General features: G+C 42.6%; 1 protein-coding gene across 6 annotated transcripts in view; it reads left to right on the plus strand.

Moving 5' to 3' along the window:
- TEAD4 (TEA domain transcription factor 4) overlaps positions 1–14,319 on the plus strand; it is a 269,267-nt gene that overhangs the window by 147,090 nt on the left and 107,858 nt on the right. For all 6 annotated transcript variants that reach the window (XM_029599977.1, XM_029599972.1, XM_029599976.1 and 3 more), the window contains one exon: positions 9,541–9,605. In XM_029599977.1, coding sequence (XP_029455837.1) covers positions 9,541–9,605 — 65 coding nt within the window. The remainder of the gene's footprint in view (positions 1–9,540; positions 9,606–14,319) is intronic.

Here is a 14,319-nt window from a genome sequence, read left to right on the forward strand (position 1 = left end):
CCCACAATTAATACTTTAACTATCTTAATATTTTGTTTTATTTTATTATGAAATTATATATTTATATCTTTTCTTTTAACTTGGGAAATGCAAATGTTTTTAAATGAATATTTGCTAACAAGTGTAAACTGATGTGATATGTTCTCATGAACACCGGTATATAAAAATTAATAAATTAAAAAATAAATTAAAAAATAATACCACTCAATGCAATTAAAAGTACACACTTTGTGGAACAATGCGTTTCTTTTAGTCATTTTGATGGAGGACAGTCAATTGACATTCATAAATCCCTCTGAAAGCTTTACTCATTTGTCATGGTCCAAATAAAAATGATTAAAAACAAGACTTTAAGAATTAGTACAAATGTCCTTCCAACAATGTTACTCCTTCCCAGACTGGCCAGTAACTCCTGGTATTTCAGATGCTTTTACTTAACAGTATTATTCAGCGTAGCCCAGAACAGAAAAGATCTGGCTGAAGTCTGCGGGTGCTCCCTTTCCTGCAGGTTTAGCCAGGATTTTTAAAGCGGATTTATGTGTGTGATCTGGCTTTGAAAATTTTGCGGAGGGGGAGGTGGAATGCGTGTAACAGATGCCAGCATACACGCACAAAATGACATCTGTTCCTGAGCGGGCATAACTCTGTGCATGTATGTTTATGCACGTGCTTTCAAAAACTGAAAATATGTGCATAAGGTCTTTCCTTACCTCAACTCCTCTCCCCCCAGGCACCATCCCCGACCCTTCCCAGAACACCTCGTTGTAGTATAAAATGGTCTTACTTTTATGTGCACAGCCTCTAGGTCAATTTTCAAAAGATTTTATGTGCCTAAAACCATGTAAATCCTTTTGAAAATTACCCTCAAAATGTGCAGTTTAAGGTCCCTTCTGAATAAATGTTTTTTTGAGTATGGCCTATACATCAAGGTGCGTTAAAATTGGCAGGATAGCGTGCACAGTACCTACTGGATCTAATGGGCATAGTATATATGGCTTTAGCAAAATAAATTATTTGCATAGCATACCTAAAGGTCCATGCTAAAAGGTGTGCAATTGTTTTAGCATAGACGCTCTGCATATTTTTATTTATTTATTTTTTTTTTGTACTAATTCTCTCTTCCTGCTAACCGGACCAAAATGAATTGGATGATAAGCGTGGGGGGAAAGCTCCCCTTGCCTTCCAATTCCCCCTCCCCCAACTCAACACAAAAACCAACCCCCAAAATTTGATCCACCTCACCCTGCAAACCCAACACAAGAACCCCCCCACACCTCACTAACCCGAAACAAGTATCCCCTCATGGCTGCCAACCCTTCACACCCACAAGTACCCCCTCATGGTCACCAAATATCCCCCAGCCTTAAACAAGGATCTCCCTCACTGAGAACCTCCCCCTTACCTTGGACTGTCCCTGGACAGGAGAATTCCCTACCTTGTGCCCTTCTGCTGGCTTGGATTCCTGCCTATGAATGGTGCCACACGTCAAACTTTGAACCACACATGCAACCTGGGGAGTTTCTTAGGGTGGTGGCCATGGGAGGGTCCTTATGTTGAGTTGAGGGATTGACCATGTGGGGCTATTTGTGTTCTGGTGGGAGGGAAAGGCATAGGTAACCTTGGAGAGAGTGGGGGAAGCCTAGGACATTGCTTCCCCCTCTCTTCTTAAATAAGATGCCAGCATCTAATAATGTATAATTAAATTTACCTTTGAAACGCAACTGAGGTAAATGTACTATACCTTCCTAAATACCACGGTAAAGACCACGGTGTTTAAATAAATAACATGTATGATCGCATTTAAAATTAATGCGATCATGTTATTTTTAACACTGCTGTGATTTTGGACTTTAACACTGCATTAGTAGCCTTTCTACATCAGCATTACCTAATGCACACATTAAACCCATTAAGAATAGAAATAATTTAGATAAGGTTATAAAAACTTTACCATTCCTAGATCAAGCATACTACCTAATATTTTGTGAACAATTTTTCTATAAAGATACAGTGCAAAAAGGATAGAAAACTTGTTTTTCTTATATTTTAGTTACAATTTTGGTGTTTTACTAGAAAATTAGGGGCCAGACTTTAAAAACAGCGCGAGGGCGTAGATTTGTTCGCGCAACCTGGCGCGAACAAATCTACGCCCAATTTTATAACATGCGGGCTCGGCAAGGGGGTGCACAAGTGTGCACCCCCTTGCGCGCGCCGAGCCCTAGGGGAGCCCTGATGGCTTTCCCCGTTCCCTCCGTCCCGTCCCCCCAACCTTCCCCTATCTGACCCGCCCCCCAGCCCTAACTAAAACCCCCTCCTGACCTTTATCGCAAAAGTTACGCCTGCCTCAGGCGTAACTTGCACGCGCCGGCCGGCTGCCAGTACCATCCCTCGGCACGGCGGCTGTGCCAGAGGCCTCTGCCCCGCCCCCACCCCCAGAACGCTCCTTTTTGTAAGCCCCAGGACATACGCGCATCCCGGGGCTTGCGCGCGCCGCCGAGCCTATGCAAAATAGGCTCAGCGCGCACAGGGGCAGATTTTCTCGGGTTACGCACGTATGTCACGCTCGTAGCCTTTGAAAATCTGTCCCTAGTTGTATTTAGAAAACAAAAGTGTGACTTAGTTGTGTTTCAAATGAATTCGTATTAACAAGTTTTGGCAAAGTGTTGCATGTATATAAGTAAGATGTTACTTTTTTTGCATACATGGGCATTAACAAAAAAAGGTTTAATTAGACTTGACCATAATTTTATTCACTAATAAATACTGCCAGGTAATTTTATAAGATATGTCCAATTTCTTTGCCTAATCAAATGAAGATAAGCTTAAGACTCGGTCAATATCCATATCCAATTAACTTTGAAACAGAAGTGTTTGTGCTACTACAATCTTAAACACGTTAAGATCTTTTGGAGTGAAAAAATGCATTAGTTAAGCGTATAAGGTGCCACCCATCTCTTGTCATTTTAGCTACACCAGACTAACATGGATATCCCTCTGAAGATTTTGGGAAATATTGAATTTCCCACCAAGATTCAGAAATTTACAGGAACATATAGCTCAGAGAAACAAAAAATATATGTGTGTGAGTGTATATCCATTTACATATATATACACATGCAGTATATTTGCTATTTATGTATAATATCCTAATTTTTTATATTGGTGTAAGTGAAGATCTACTATTGAGGTGAGACTTTTCTGTATAGGCCTATCTTCATTTAATCGGTGTTAGTAGACAAATTGTTACTTTTAACTAAATTTGTAATTACTGTACTTTGGGTTTCCAACTGGCTCCAGGTTTTCAGGATCAGCTGATCCGATCCTGGTTTTACCCCACTGCATGCAGGGGCTTGTAGTTTTGCCTTTCTTAGTCCATGCAATAAGGAAATAACTACAAGTTCTGCATGCAGTGGGGTAAAACCAGGACTGGATCAGCATGTCCTGAAAATCTGGAGCCAAGTTGGCAACTTTGTTCTTCTGTCCTTTCTGCCAACTTGCAATATGCACTTCTCACTAGGCAGGGGGTAGATTTTAAAAGGGTTACGCGCATAAGTTAAGCGCGTAACCCTTTAAAACTCCCCCTGCGCACGCCGAGCCGATTTTGCATTGGCTCGGCGGCGTGCGCAAGCCTCGGGACGCGCGTAAGTCCCGGGGCTTTCCGGGGGGGGGGGGGGGGGGGGGAGAGGCGGCGTGTCGGGGCATTCCGGGGGGCTTGTCGGGGGACATGGTGCCGGCCTGGGGGCATTTCGGGGGCGTGGCCAAGACCTCTGAAACGGGTCCCGGGCTGGGGAATCGCGCACCAGCAGCCCCTGCTTCTGGCAGGCGTAACTTTTAAAACACAGGTAGGGGGGGTTTAGATAGGGCCGGGGGGGTGGGTTAGGTAGGGGAAGAGAGGGGAAGGTGCGAGGGGGTGGAAGGAAAGTTCCCTCCGAGGCCGCTCTGATTTCGGAGCAGCCTCGGAGGGAACGGACAGCGCGTGCAGGGCTCGGTGCATGCAAGTTGCACAAATGTGCACCCCCTTGCGCACGCGCCGACCCCGTAGGTGCGCGTATCTTATAAAATCCGGCACACTTTTGTTTGCGCCTGGTGCGCGAACAAAAGTACGCGCGGGCGCACTTTTAGAAAATCTACCCCTAGGGTTTTATATTTTTTTCCAGTAATAATAAATGTTGTAGGGGGATTAGCCCTGAAATCATAGGCTTTTGGTTTTTTGTCTTCTAGCAACAATGAGGCAGATGTGTAAACAGTCTCTCATAATTTCATACCATGAATATTTTCAAGGATTTACTTGCCCATTACATGGGTAAGTCTGCTGTATGGGGATATGTGAATTTTCATTACCTGTAGGTGCACACACACATATGGGGCCGATGCAATAAAGTCGCATAGAAAGCGGGCGCTGAACAGTCAGCGCCCACTCTCTTAATGCGCCCCCAAGGGGGGGGGGGACGCCATGCAATATTAAAATTAGGGCGGCCGTCACGAAACCCAACACTGATAGACTTGGCATTGGTTTTCCTTAGCAGCGAATTGTAGTCGAAAACCAACACCGGGTTTATCGGCGTAGGTTTTCGTGGCTGTCCGCTGGTAAGGAAAACCGACGCTGATAAACTCGGCGTCTGTTTTCCTGATGGGGTCCGACTGTCAATTTTTTTTTAACTTTTATTTCTTTTATTTTTCATTTTACTTAATATCACAATGATATTACGTGGGAGACAGTACAGAAAAGCAGTTTTTTTTCTGATTTTCTATACTTTTTTTTTTTTTTATGCACACAGCTATTAACGCCTGCTCCAGGCAGGCGTTAATAGATGACAGTTAAATGTGCGTTCGGCTCAGCGCACCGGATTGCATCGGCCCCATAGCATGCGTAATTGTGCACATTAAAAAAAAAAAAAGAGGCATTTGAGGGAGCAGGAGGGAAACAGAATGTTTCATGGGTGTGGTTTGGATGTATGTGCGTACCTTACATGTTCTCAATAGGTACATGAATAGATAGCATGCCACTAACGTGCCTAGCTTTGCACTCCTGTTTTACAGTGCCTAAATGCACACATGTACATTTAACTCTTAGAACAATACAATTTTCAAACTCAATGTATGTGGGGGCCTTGTTAATGAAAATTGCCTTGTGTTGTGCAGGCTTTCAGATGTGCTCAAAATTGGTGACTCCACTCTATGGTAACTTAAATTGGACTAAAAATCTGAAATTGAATAAAAGCTGCTTAGTTTGGGATCCAGTACTGCCAGATCTGTCTAGTTTTCTAGCCTACTAAAAGCTCTTTCACTGCTCCCATCGCTGTCTGCTCTGATTACCCTTCACTTTGTGGCTGTGCAACCTCTGTAATCTTGGCTCCTTCAGTGAAAGAATAGCAAAACTAGAGACTTCTTCCCGAGGTCCGCTGGTTGATGGCAGGCTTTGCCATTGATGTGTCACCCTTGAACATATTGCCATATGAAGAATAGAGCAGAATAATTCACGTTCTCTTAAGGATGAGCGCTAAGAGGATAACTTTCCAAGTCATTTCCATGGGTAAAAGAGTGCTTTACCCGTGCAAAAAGGCGGTAGGCAAAGGTACGTGCACAGGGCCTGTATACAGGCACTTTATCTGCATTTCAAAGAGGGCATTCTTGTGGGCGAAGTTTGGAATTGTAACCCTAAGATTTTGGTGGAATAATTGTCAGAGGGCAAGTGCTGTTCCTTTTGAAAAATCGGCACATGTCTGCGAGTAGAAAGTTCCCTCAGACTTTACACCAGTCCAGGCAGTTACAAAATAATCCTCCCCCCCCCCCCAAAGAGGGTCATTTTCAAAGCCACTGACGCTGGTTAAACAGTGCTTTTCTCACCGATTATGGGGGGTTTTGCCCACCGTACATGCGAGTAAAATATACGCGTATGCCACCACTACCTGCGTAACTTTCACTGCGGGGCAAAGAGGTAATTCTGGGCATGGACTTGGGGAGGGGGCTTGCATTTTGAATTTTCAACTGTCTGCCCATATTTTGTCTCCGGGGGTGGGGGGGAGGGTGGACTACATGCACCAATTGGGCTGGTGTAAACGGTGTGGGTAGTTTTTCCCTGGGTAATTTTCAAAATGAAAGCATGCACGTCATTTCAGTTTGAAAATTAGCATAAACTGTGCAAGTAAAAGACAGCTGTGGACTTTACACCAAGTAAAGATGACCATTTTCTCTTTGAAGATCAGCTAGCTTAAAGAACGTGTGCTAAGTGTCCGCACGCTTTGCTCCAGCTCTTTCTGCGGGGAGAGGCAGGGGGTGTGCAAGTGCGCCTGAGATAGCACGCATGCTTTTGATAATGCAAGGCACGTGCGCCTCCCCTCTGGGCCGAGCCCCCCCTACCCCTCAGCACATCCCTTCCTTCTACTACTGATGCTGTGGAAACCTATACACGCCTCTTTGCTGGACCGAATGGGGCAGTTTTGCCTAGATAACTCGGCCTGCTTATTGTGTGCTGGCAAAATGTGTGTGCATAGCTTTTGAAAAGGCCATCTGTGTATTTTTCCTCCCCTCCCCCCCATCTAAACCTGTTCCTGTGAATGCCCCCCTCTCAGTGTGGGTAAAAGCGCACCCTGCCTACTTGTAGCTGCGTTGTTGTTGGGCAGCTTTCAGATAGTTTATGAATGTAAAATGCTTTTTACCTCTGGAAACTGCTTTGACAGTCGCCCCTCCCCATGACGGTATTTCACTCTTATGTTTTAGGCACACAATAAAAGCATGAAAGAGCAAAGTAGACAGTTTTTTTTAAAAAGCAAGCCCTCTAGAAGAACAAAGAAGGAAGTCAGTGATTTACCCGGGAGGAAAGCTGGGAAGAAGCAAGGTAGAAGGTGAAGAAGGAGAGTGCAGTTAAGATGCAATCAGATAGAGAAAAAAAACTACTGAGGAAATGAGGAAACAGATTCAGAAGAAGGAAAAGATAAACTCAGGAAACAGATCCAGAAGACAGTCTAGATTGGGGCAAAAACCTGAAAAGGGCAATTAAGGTGAGTTCCAGTAAGTGATAAAAGAATGGAAGTGGTTTAGAAAGAGGTCCTAAAATGCTACAGGGCCCATGACACAAATCCTACAGGGAAGCATAAGCCATGCAAAATGTCCTTGCTGCAGGAAAGAAGGGGTAGGGGGGTATGGCAGAAGTATTAAAATATTTGACAGGATTTAATGTATGGGAGGAAGAAATTTTCCCTAGAAAAGGAAATTCAAAGACAAAGGATCATAACGAGGGTAATTTTCAAAAGCACTTCTGTGGTTAATATTTCCTGTGAAGAAATGGCCTTTTACAAAATTGTCTGCCTGAGGGGGCGGGTAAACAAGCGCATATGTCATGTTCACTCATAAGTTTACCCGAACTGAGTGGAGGGATTCCCAGGGGGTGGGGTTGGAAAGAGGTTTGCTCTAAAGTACGCACTTTTAAATTTTCAAAAGCATGTGCGTAAAATTTCTTGAAAAAGAATGTGCCTACAACAGGGATAGCCAACCTCCATTCCTCAAGAGCCACAAACGAGCCTGGTTTTCAGGCTATTCATAATGAACATGCATTTCTTTATTTAAAAATGATGTATTCGTCTCACGCTCCAGTGATCGGGGTGTCTTACAATATTACATTCATGAGTAAAACATAACCTAAGACAATGTAATACACAAATAACTACAGTTTCTCTTTATCATTATAGTGTCATCCTTCCATGCATGAGCCTCCTAATCAATCCATTATTCTACTGCTTGCATATATTTACTAAATGCCTGTTTAAATACCCATATTTTTAGGGAGGTCTTAAAAGTTTTTATATTGCCCGTCATCCGATTTGACTGAGGCATGCTGTTCCATAGAACAGGACCAGCGACTGCTATATCCCTCCTGCGTACCTCTCCCAGGTATGCCTGCTGAATCGTAGGGACAGCTAGTAAGCCTTGATTTTCTGATTTAAGCATTGCTGTGGTGTATAAACATGAAGGCTGGTACCTAACCAGTTTATATCCATTTTATAGATAATCTTGCGTATAATCATAAGAGCTTTATACTGGATCCTAAACGAAACGGGGAGCCAATGCAACTTGTACAGAATGAGAAAAATATGTTTATATTTTCTTATACCAGAATTCTGCAGTAAGTAAATGGATCAAATAGTTTTTGCTGGGACCCCCTGTTGGAGGGAATTACAATAATCAGTTCCCACAATTGTATGCAAATCTATTCCCATGCATATTCATCTTGGATAACCTAAAAACCTGACAGGTTTGTAGCTCTTGAGGACCGGAGTTTGCCTCCCCTGGCATACAATTTAGCAGCTGTAATTGCGTGCGGATAGTTCTGTTGGGATAATTTTCAAAAGGGAAAGTATGCATGTATGTGCGTACTTTCCCTTTGAAAATTGGTCTAGCTTATGCATGTAATTGCCATCTAACTTATGTGAGCCATTACACAATTTCCTCCAGTATAAAGTTGAGAGAAAATACTTCTTTACTGAGAAGATGACAAATGCCTGGAATTGCCTACCAGCAGAGGTAGTGACAACAAAAACCATGATAGAGTTTAAACATGTGTGGGACAAACACAGAGGATAGTGTAAAAGCAGATGAGGGGATCACATAGACAGAAGAAGGGTTTGACTGGTTTCTCAGGTGTATAGAACTTTAGACGGCCAAACAGAAAATAATAAAAGCCAATAGGCAGAGAGTGGCAGTACAGCTGCATCGGGCTTTCAGGAAGGCTGGGATACCTACTATTGCTTACCGTTTCAATAACGCTACTAGAGATAACCTAACCTGCACAGACCAGCCATGGTTATAACCCCCTACATCAATGAGCCTTTAATCTTTGGACAGCAGCCTTACTAGCTTTGGTGGTGGTTTGGATTATTAACAGTAGTATATGGAACTCGTCGACCTTGCTGTTAGATTAAGTATGTATGTTGTAAGAACCAAAAAAAGACCTGAAATTGCCTACTAGTAAAGGTGGCATAATCCAGCACTGTAACAGAATTTAAACATAATTAGGGCAGATGTAGAGGGCATTGGTAAGAATGGGATTGAAAAGTTGGGTAGATGACACAGTTGAGACCTGGTGTTGGTTTAAATATGGGAATTTACATACTCTACTCAAATTGGTTGAGAACCACAGAGGAAGACAACTGGGCAGACTGGAAGGGTCAATGGGCCTTATCTGCTGCCTTATACTATGTTACAATGTAAAAAATAGGAGGTCTGATTGCTGATTTTGATGTCATGCTCTTTAGGTGAGATATAATGGGGACACAAAGTTTATAGTTTACTAAGGATTGTACAGGAACGTTTTTAGCATTTTAGCTGTATCTCATAGTTTAAGACCTTCATTTTTGTGTCTAGCATTTGAAGATTTTATAGAGAACTAAAACATGTATTCTGATCGCTTCAGTGAAGCTAGTTTGATCAAAAGTAGAACTTAGAGTATTGGTGATCTTCTTTCTTGCTATAGGATTATAGATTTCCAGCCGTATTTTGCTTTATTACCTTGAGATCTAATAGTACTTTATTTTCTTTTTCTAGGTCGAAATGAGTTGATAGCTCGGTATATTAAATTGCGCACAGGGAAAACTCGCACTAGAAAACAGGTATGTGTTTCATTTCTGTTACCAATCTGACAGGGTCATTCATCAAATAATGTTAGGGCCCTAATGCTCATGATAATGATATTACGCATGCATTATTTATCATAGCGCGTACTGCGTATGCAGATTTGTAAAATTTATTCAGATGGGTGGATTTTGGGAGGAGTTTGGGCAGAGTAAATGAAAATGAGATATGGTAGCGCTGCTTGCGATAACATGTATAATGCACACACTGTGCTCTCACAGGCAATAATGCTAGAAATAACTACACCCTTTTTCCTAGCATTATGCCCGAAACAAGATTTTTTGCAAATTCTGTTTTGGAGAGAGAGAGGGAGAAAGGAGAGAGAGCCTTTGTGGTGGCACACATATTAGTCATCATAAGAACATAATAAATTGCCATACTGGTTCAGACCAAGGGTCCATCAAGCCCAGCATCCTGTTTCCAACAGAGGCCAAAACCAGGCCACAAGAACCTGGCAAGTACCCAAACACTAAGAAGATCCCATGCCTCTGATGCCAGTAATAGCAGAGGCCATTCCCTAAGTCAACTTGATTAATAGCAGCTAATGGACTTCTTCTCCAAGAACTTATCCAAACCTTTTTTTGAACCCAGCTACACTAACTGCACTAACCACAACCTCTGACAACAAATTCCAGAGCTTAATTGTGCGTTGAGTGAAAAATAATTTTCTCGATTAGTTTTAAATGTGCTACTTGCTAAGTTCATGGAATGCCCCCTGGTCCTTCTGTTATCCGAAAGTGTAAATAACCGATTCACATCTACTCGTTCAAGACCTCTATCATATTCCCCCTAAGCTGTCTCTTCTCCAAGTTGAACAGCTCTAACCTCTTCAGCCTTTCCTCATAGGGGAGCTGTTCCATTCTCTTTATCATTTTGGTTGCCCTTCTCTGTACATCTATTTATGCCACTATAGGAGGGTCATCTAGTTACTCAAGATGAGATTTTGATGGTGGTCTACGGTTTGGGGGCCAGTTGTACATGCACAGTCAGACGTACGACCAGCACAATACACATCAGTGAAGACTGGATGTGATTTGGAATGAGGAAAGATACACAAAGATGAGATTTCTACAATGTTCTCTCGCCCTGGCTTGATAATACCCTGGTAGAGAGTCTCTCTCTCTCTCTCTCAAACAATAATCTAGGGGTGAATGTGTAATATTAAAGATGTGGAGATTTGAAAAATAGTCTGACCAGTTGTGGATATTGGGCTAGATTAAGCATTTAGCTTTGTAATTGGACAGTTTTATCACTAACTTATTTAGTGCAATTATTTTTATTGCCTTTGAGCTTAATTCTTCGTAACTATCACCAAAACACACCAATATATGCAATAACATTTACATAGAAAAGAGATTCATGATAGTTATTAAGGATTGATTTTTTTCAAAACCGTTTATGTGCATAAAATCATGTTTTATGTTCATGAATGGCTGTTCTGAAATAGTCCGGAGCTGAGTTGGCAAAAAAGTAAGCTCATAAACCCAGCTGCACACGTGCTTTTCTGCGAACTGAGGAGAGGTATTCCAGGGAGTGCATTTGGAACTTGTGCACATACTTTTGGTGTATTAGAAAATCCGCTCACGTTACAGCCTCTGAAGAGCGGAGGTGACTTTGTGCACACCCCCAGCCAATTACTCGTGAATTTTCCAAGTGAACTTGTGCATATAAATTTGCTTTGAAAATCTGGAGTACATTCTCCGTATAAAGGTGCACACAGACCTTACCTCACTGTGCACAGTTAGAGAGTTTCCTAACTGTGTCCTCTCTGGGATCTGTACCGTGGCCCACTTCCATTTCAATGCACTGCATTGCAGAAGATCTGGGTTCAATTCTCAGATGTTACACTGGCTCATCAGATTAGTAGGGCCTCTGAGTTCTTTGGGGGCAGGGTTCACACCCCCCAGGAGGAAGGCAGTCCTACCCTACTAGTTGACTTAGGTGTGTGCTTGTACTCTGGAGGGAACTGCAGTCTGTGGTTTTCAGCCAGAGGATTATTGCTGCACTAGCTGAGCTAGATGGGAGGGAGAAAGAATTAAAAAAAAATGGAGACCCCCTCCTTCCCACCAGGTAACTGTGAATGAAGCTTCCATAGATGGAGGGGCTAGAGAGAGAGTACAAGAGCGTGTGGGAGAGGGAATAGGAAGAGTGCAAGACTTGGTGTGTGGGAGGGGATAGAGAGGTGCAGGAGGAAGGGCTAGATGAGAGGTAAATGGGAGAGAGTGCATGAGGAGGGGGGGAAGAATAAGAGAGCACAGTAAGAAGGGATGTGGGGAGAGTGTGCAGGAGATTGAGATGGAGATGGCAGGGGGAGAGAGCATCGGAGGAAGAGATCATACAACATTCTCTGTCTCACCTCTCCCAGCCCCAAACTCCCCATTTTTCACTCGCATCTAGTCTAGAATGTCCCATCTTTCAGCCCCTTTATTATTATTATTATTGTTATTATTAAGTTCAATGTCTTATTTTCTTTTAGAAAAGATGCTCTAAGAGGCTGAGATTGTAACTGTCAAACAGGCACACAGACGCACATATATGAGTGTGTGTCAGCGCGCACCCAGAAATGCGGCCATTTCATAACATACGTGCTATGTCATAAAATAACCCGGGCATGCATATGTGTGCACCCAGTTTTGCCAGTGAGCGCGCACAGCTGCGTAAGGTTGGGCTTGAGCTATGTGAGTGGGAGAATTTTATAACAGGCGTGCATCCATGCCATGACGAGTCTTACCAGTTCATCTACCAGCTTACCCAGAGTACTGCTAAGTCCCCTTAACCCCCCTGGTTTGTTAGCCTGCATCCCCCCCCTAGTAAACTAAGACCACTCAAGCAACTCAGAGATGCCTGGAAACAGTTTTATCTAGACTTGCACCTCCTCATTAGCAGAAATAAAGATCTGGGTGCACGCCTAGGTGCGTATCTACTTAACATGCTCATCTCTTGGCCCCATCCCAGAACACCCACACCATACCCCTTTATCATTGTCTGATGTGAGGCATTTATGCATGTATGTGGGCGTCTTTTAAATTCGATTGGACGCATGTGTACTTCATAATTTTGGCGCACACACGCATTTTAAAATTCACCTTTTATAGTCTGAAAACACAATGAAATCCATGCATACAACACTTAACATCAGGGGCTTTGCTAGGTACTTCAAAGATCCAGGACACAGGTCTAGAGGTCCTTTTCTTCTCCTCCCCCCCCCCCCCCGCCCCACCCTACCCCTGCCAGAGTTGCCAACTTTTCCACAGATCAGGACTGGACACTTGATGCCTGAGGAGAGGCACATGACTCTCATTTGCATACATTTGCATAAATGTGCCACCACTGCCCCTGAACCAGCCTTCTTTCGCTTGTCCCTCTGTTCCTTCTTTTCTAGCATCACCAGGACAGTGGCAGTGGACAATCTGCTAACGGATCTACAGAACCAACAGTGCAGTCAATAATGAGTGATGCATTCATGAATCTATTTGAAACACCATAAGAATGACGGAGCATAATCTGCATACATGCATGCATTCCATTAATTGTGTATGAACGTGTATTATGGATGCAATGCTCATTTTTCTCACTGTTACAGAAATATGAGTGCATCAGTCATACATACCCTTCACTGATTCTTCTTACTACGCAGTTACAGCTGGTTGAGGGACCCAGGCGCAGCACAGCATACAGCGTTTGGGTTACAGTAGTGTTGAGATTTGAAAATTGTATTCTCTTTAATTTGATACTAAAAACAAATTGTCAGTCATCTGAATAAAGTGAATTACAATTACAATATAGTAAGCCTTCCATACCAAAACAGCACTAACAACCAGCACTCAAACCCTACCTATGTCAAGGCAAAACTTCAAATATTACATTAGACCCTAATACAATAGTACATCTTCTATCAGGAAAATAAAACAAGCCAAGCTGCTATAGATCCCTTCACAGAAACCACATTCTAGCAAAATACCCCATTTTGGTCACACATGCAGAACACAGACAACCCCTCACCCAACACAGACTAAAGAGACCAAAAAATTAACATAGAAACATGCAAGTTCAAACTGAAACTGCAACAAGTTAGACTTTGTATGCAGTGCAACAATGGAAAAATAGACACATAATCATTCCGCGTAAAGCATCAAACAAAATCTAGAAATATAAAACATCATAATAGCAAAACCATATTTATAGAAAGAATATTTCAAAGCAGCTGACAAAAAAGATATACAATAATTAAAAACTCATAAAATATTTTTAACATTTCCTAAACATCAACAAAATATTTTAAAACAGCAGACACAAAAACATTGAATAATAAAAACAAATAACGATTAAAAAAAATTATCCAAGGACAAGCAGGATGGTAGTCCTCAGACATGGGTGACATCATCAGATGGAGCTTCGATACAGAAAACTTATGTCATAGTTTCTGGAACTTTGACTAGGCACACTGAGCATGCCAAGCATGCCCTAAACCACACGTCCATGTGGGATCCCTCTTCAGTCTCTTCTTTTCTGCGGAGCTGTAAACCTAGCAGTGTGATTGAACTCGCTTTGGCTGTTTTTTGCCTTGTAGAAACCTTTTGCTCTTCGCGTTTTTTCACAGTTTTTTCCTTTGATCTCTCACCGGGTCCCTCTTGGTGTCCTCCTGTAGTGTCCTTAATCAGGGATTTTGGCGTTTCAAGTATGTTTCCTTTC

This window comes from Rhinatrema bivittatum, chromosome 4 (assembly GCF_901001135.1).
Source record: "Rhinatrema bivittatum chromosome 4, aRhiBiv1.1, whole genome shotgun sequence".
Taxonomy (NCBI): Eukaryota; Metazoa; Chordata; class Amphibia; order Gymnophiona; family Rhinatrematidae; genus Rhinatrema; species Rhinatrema bivittatum.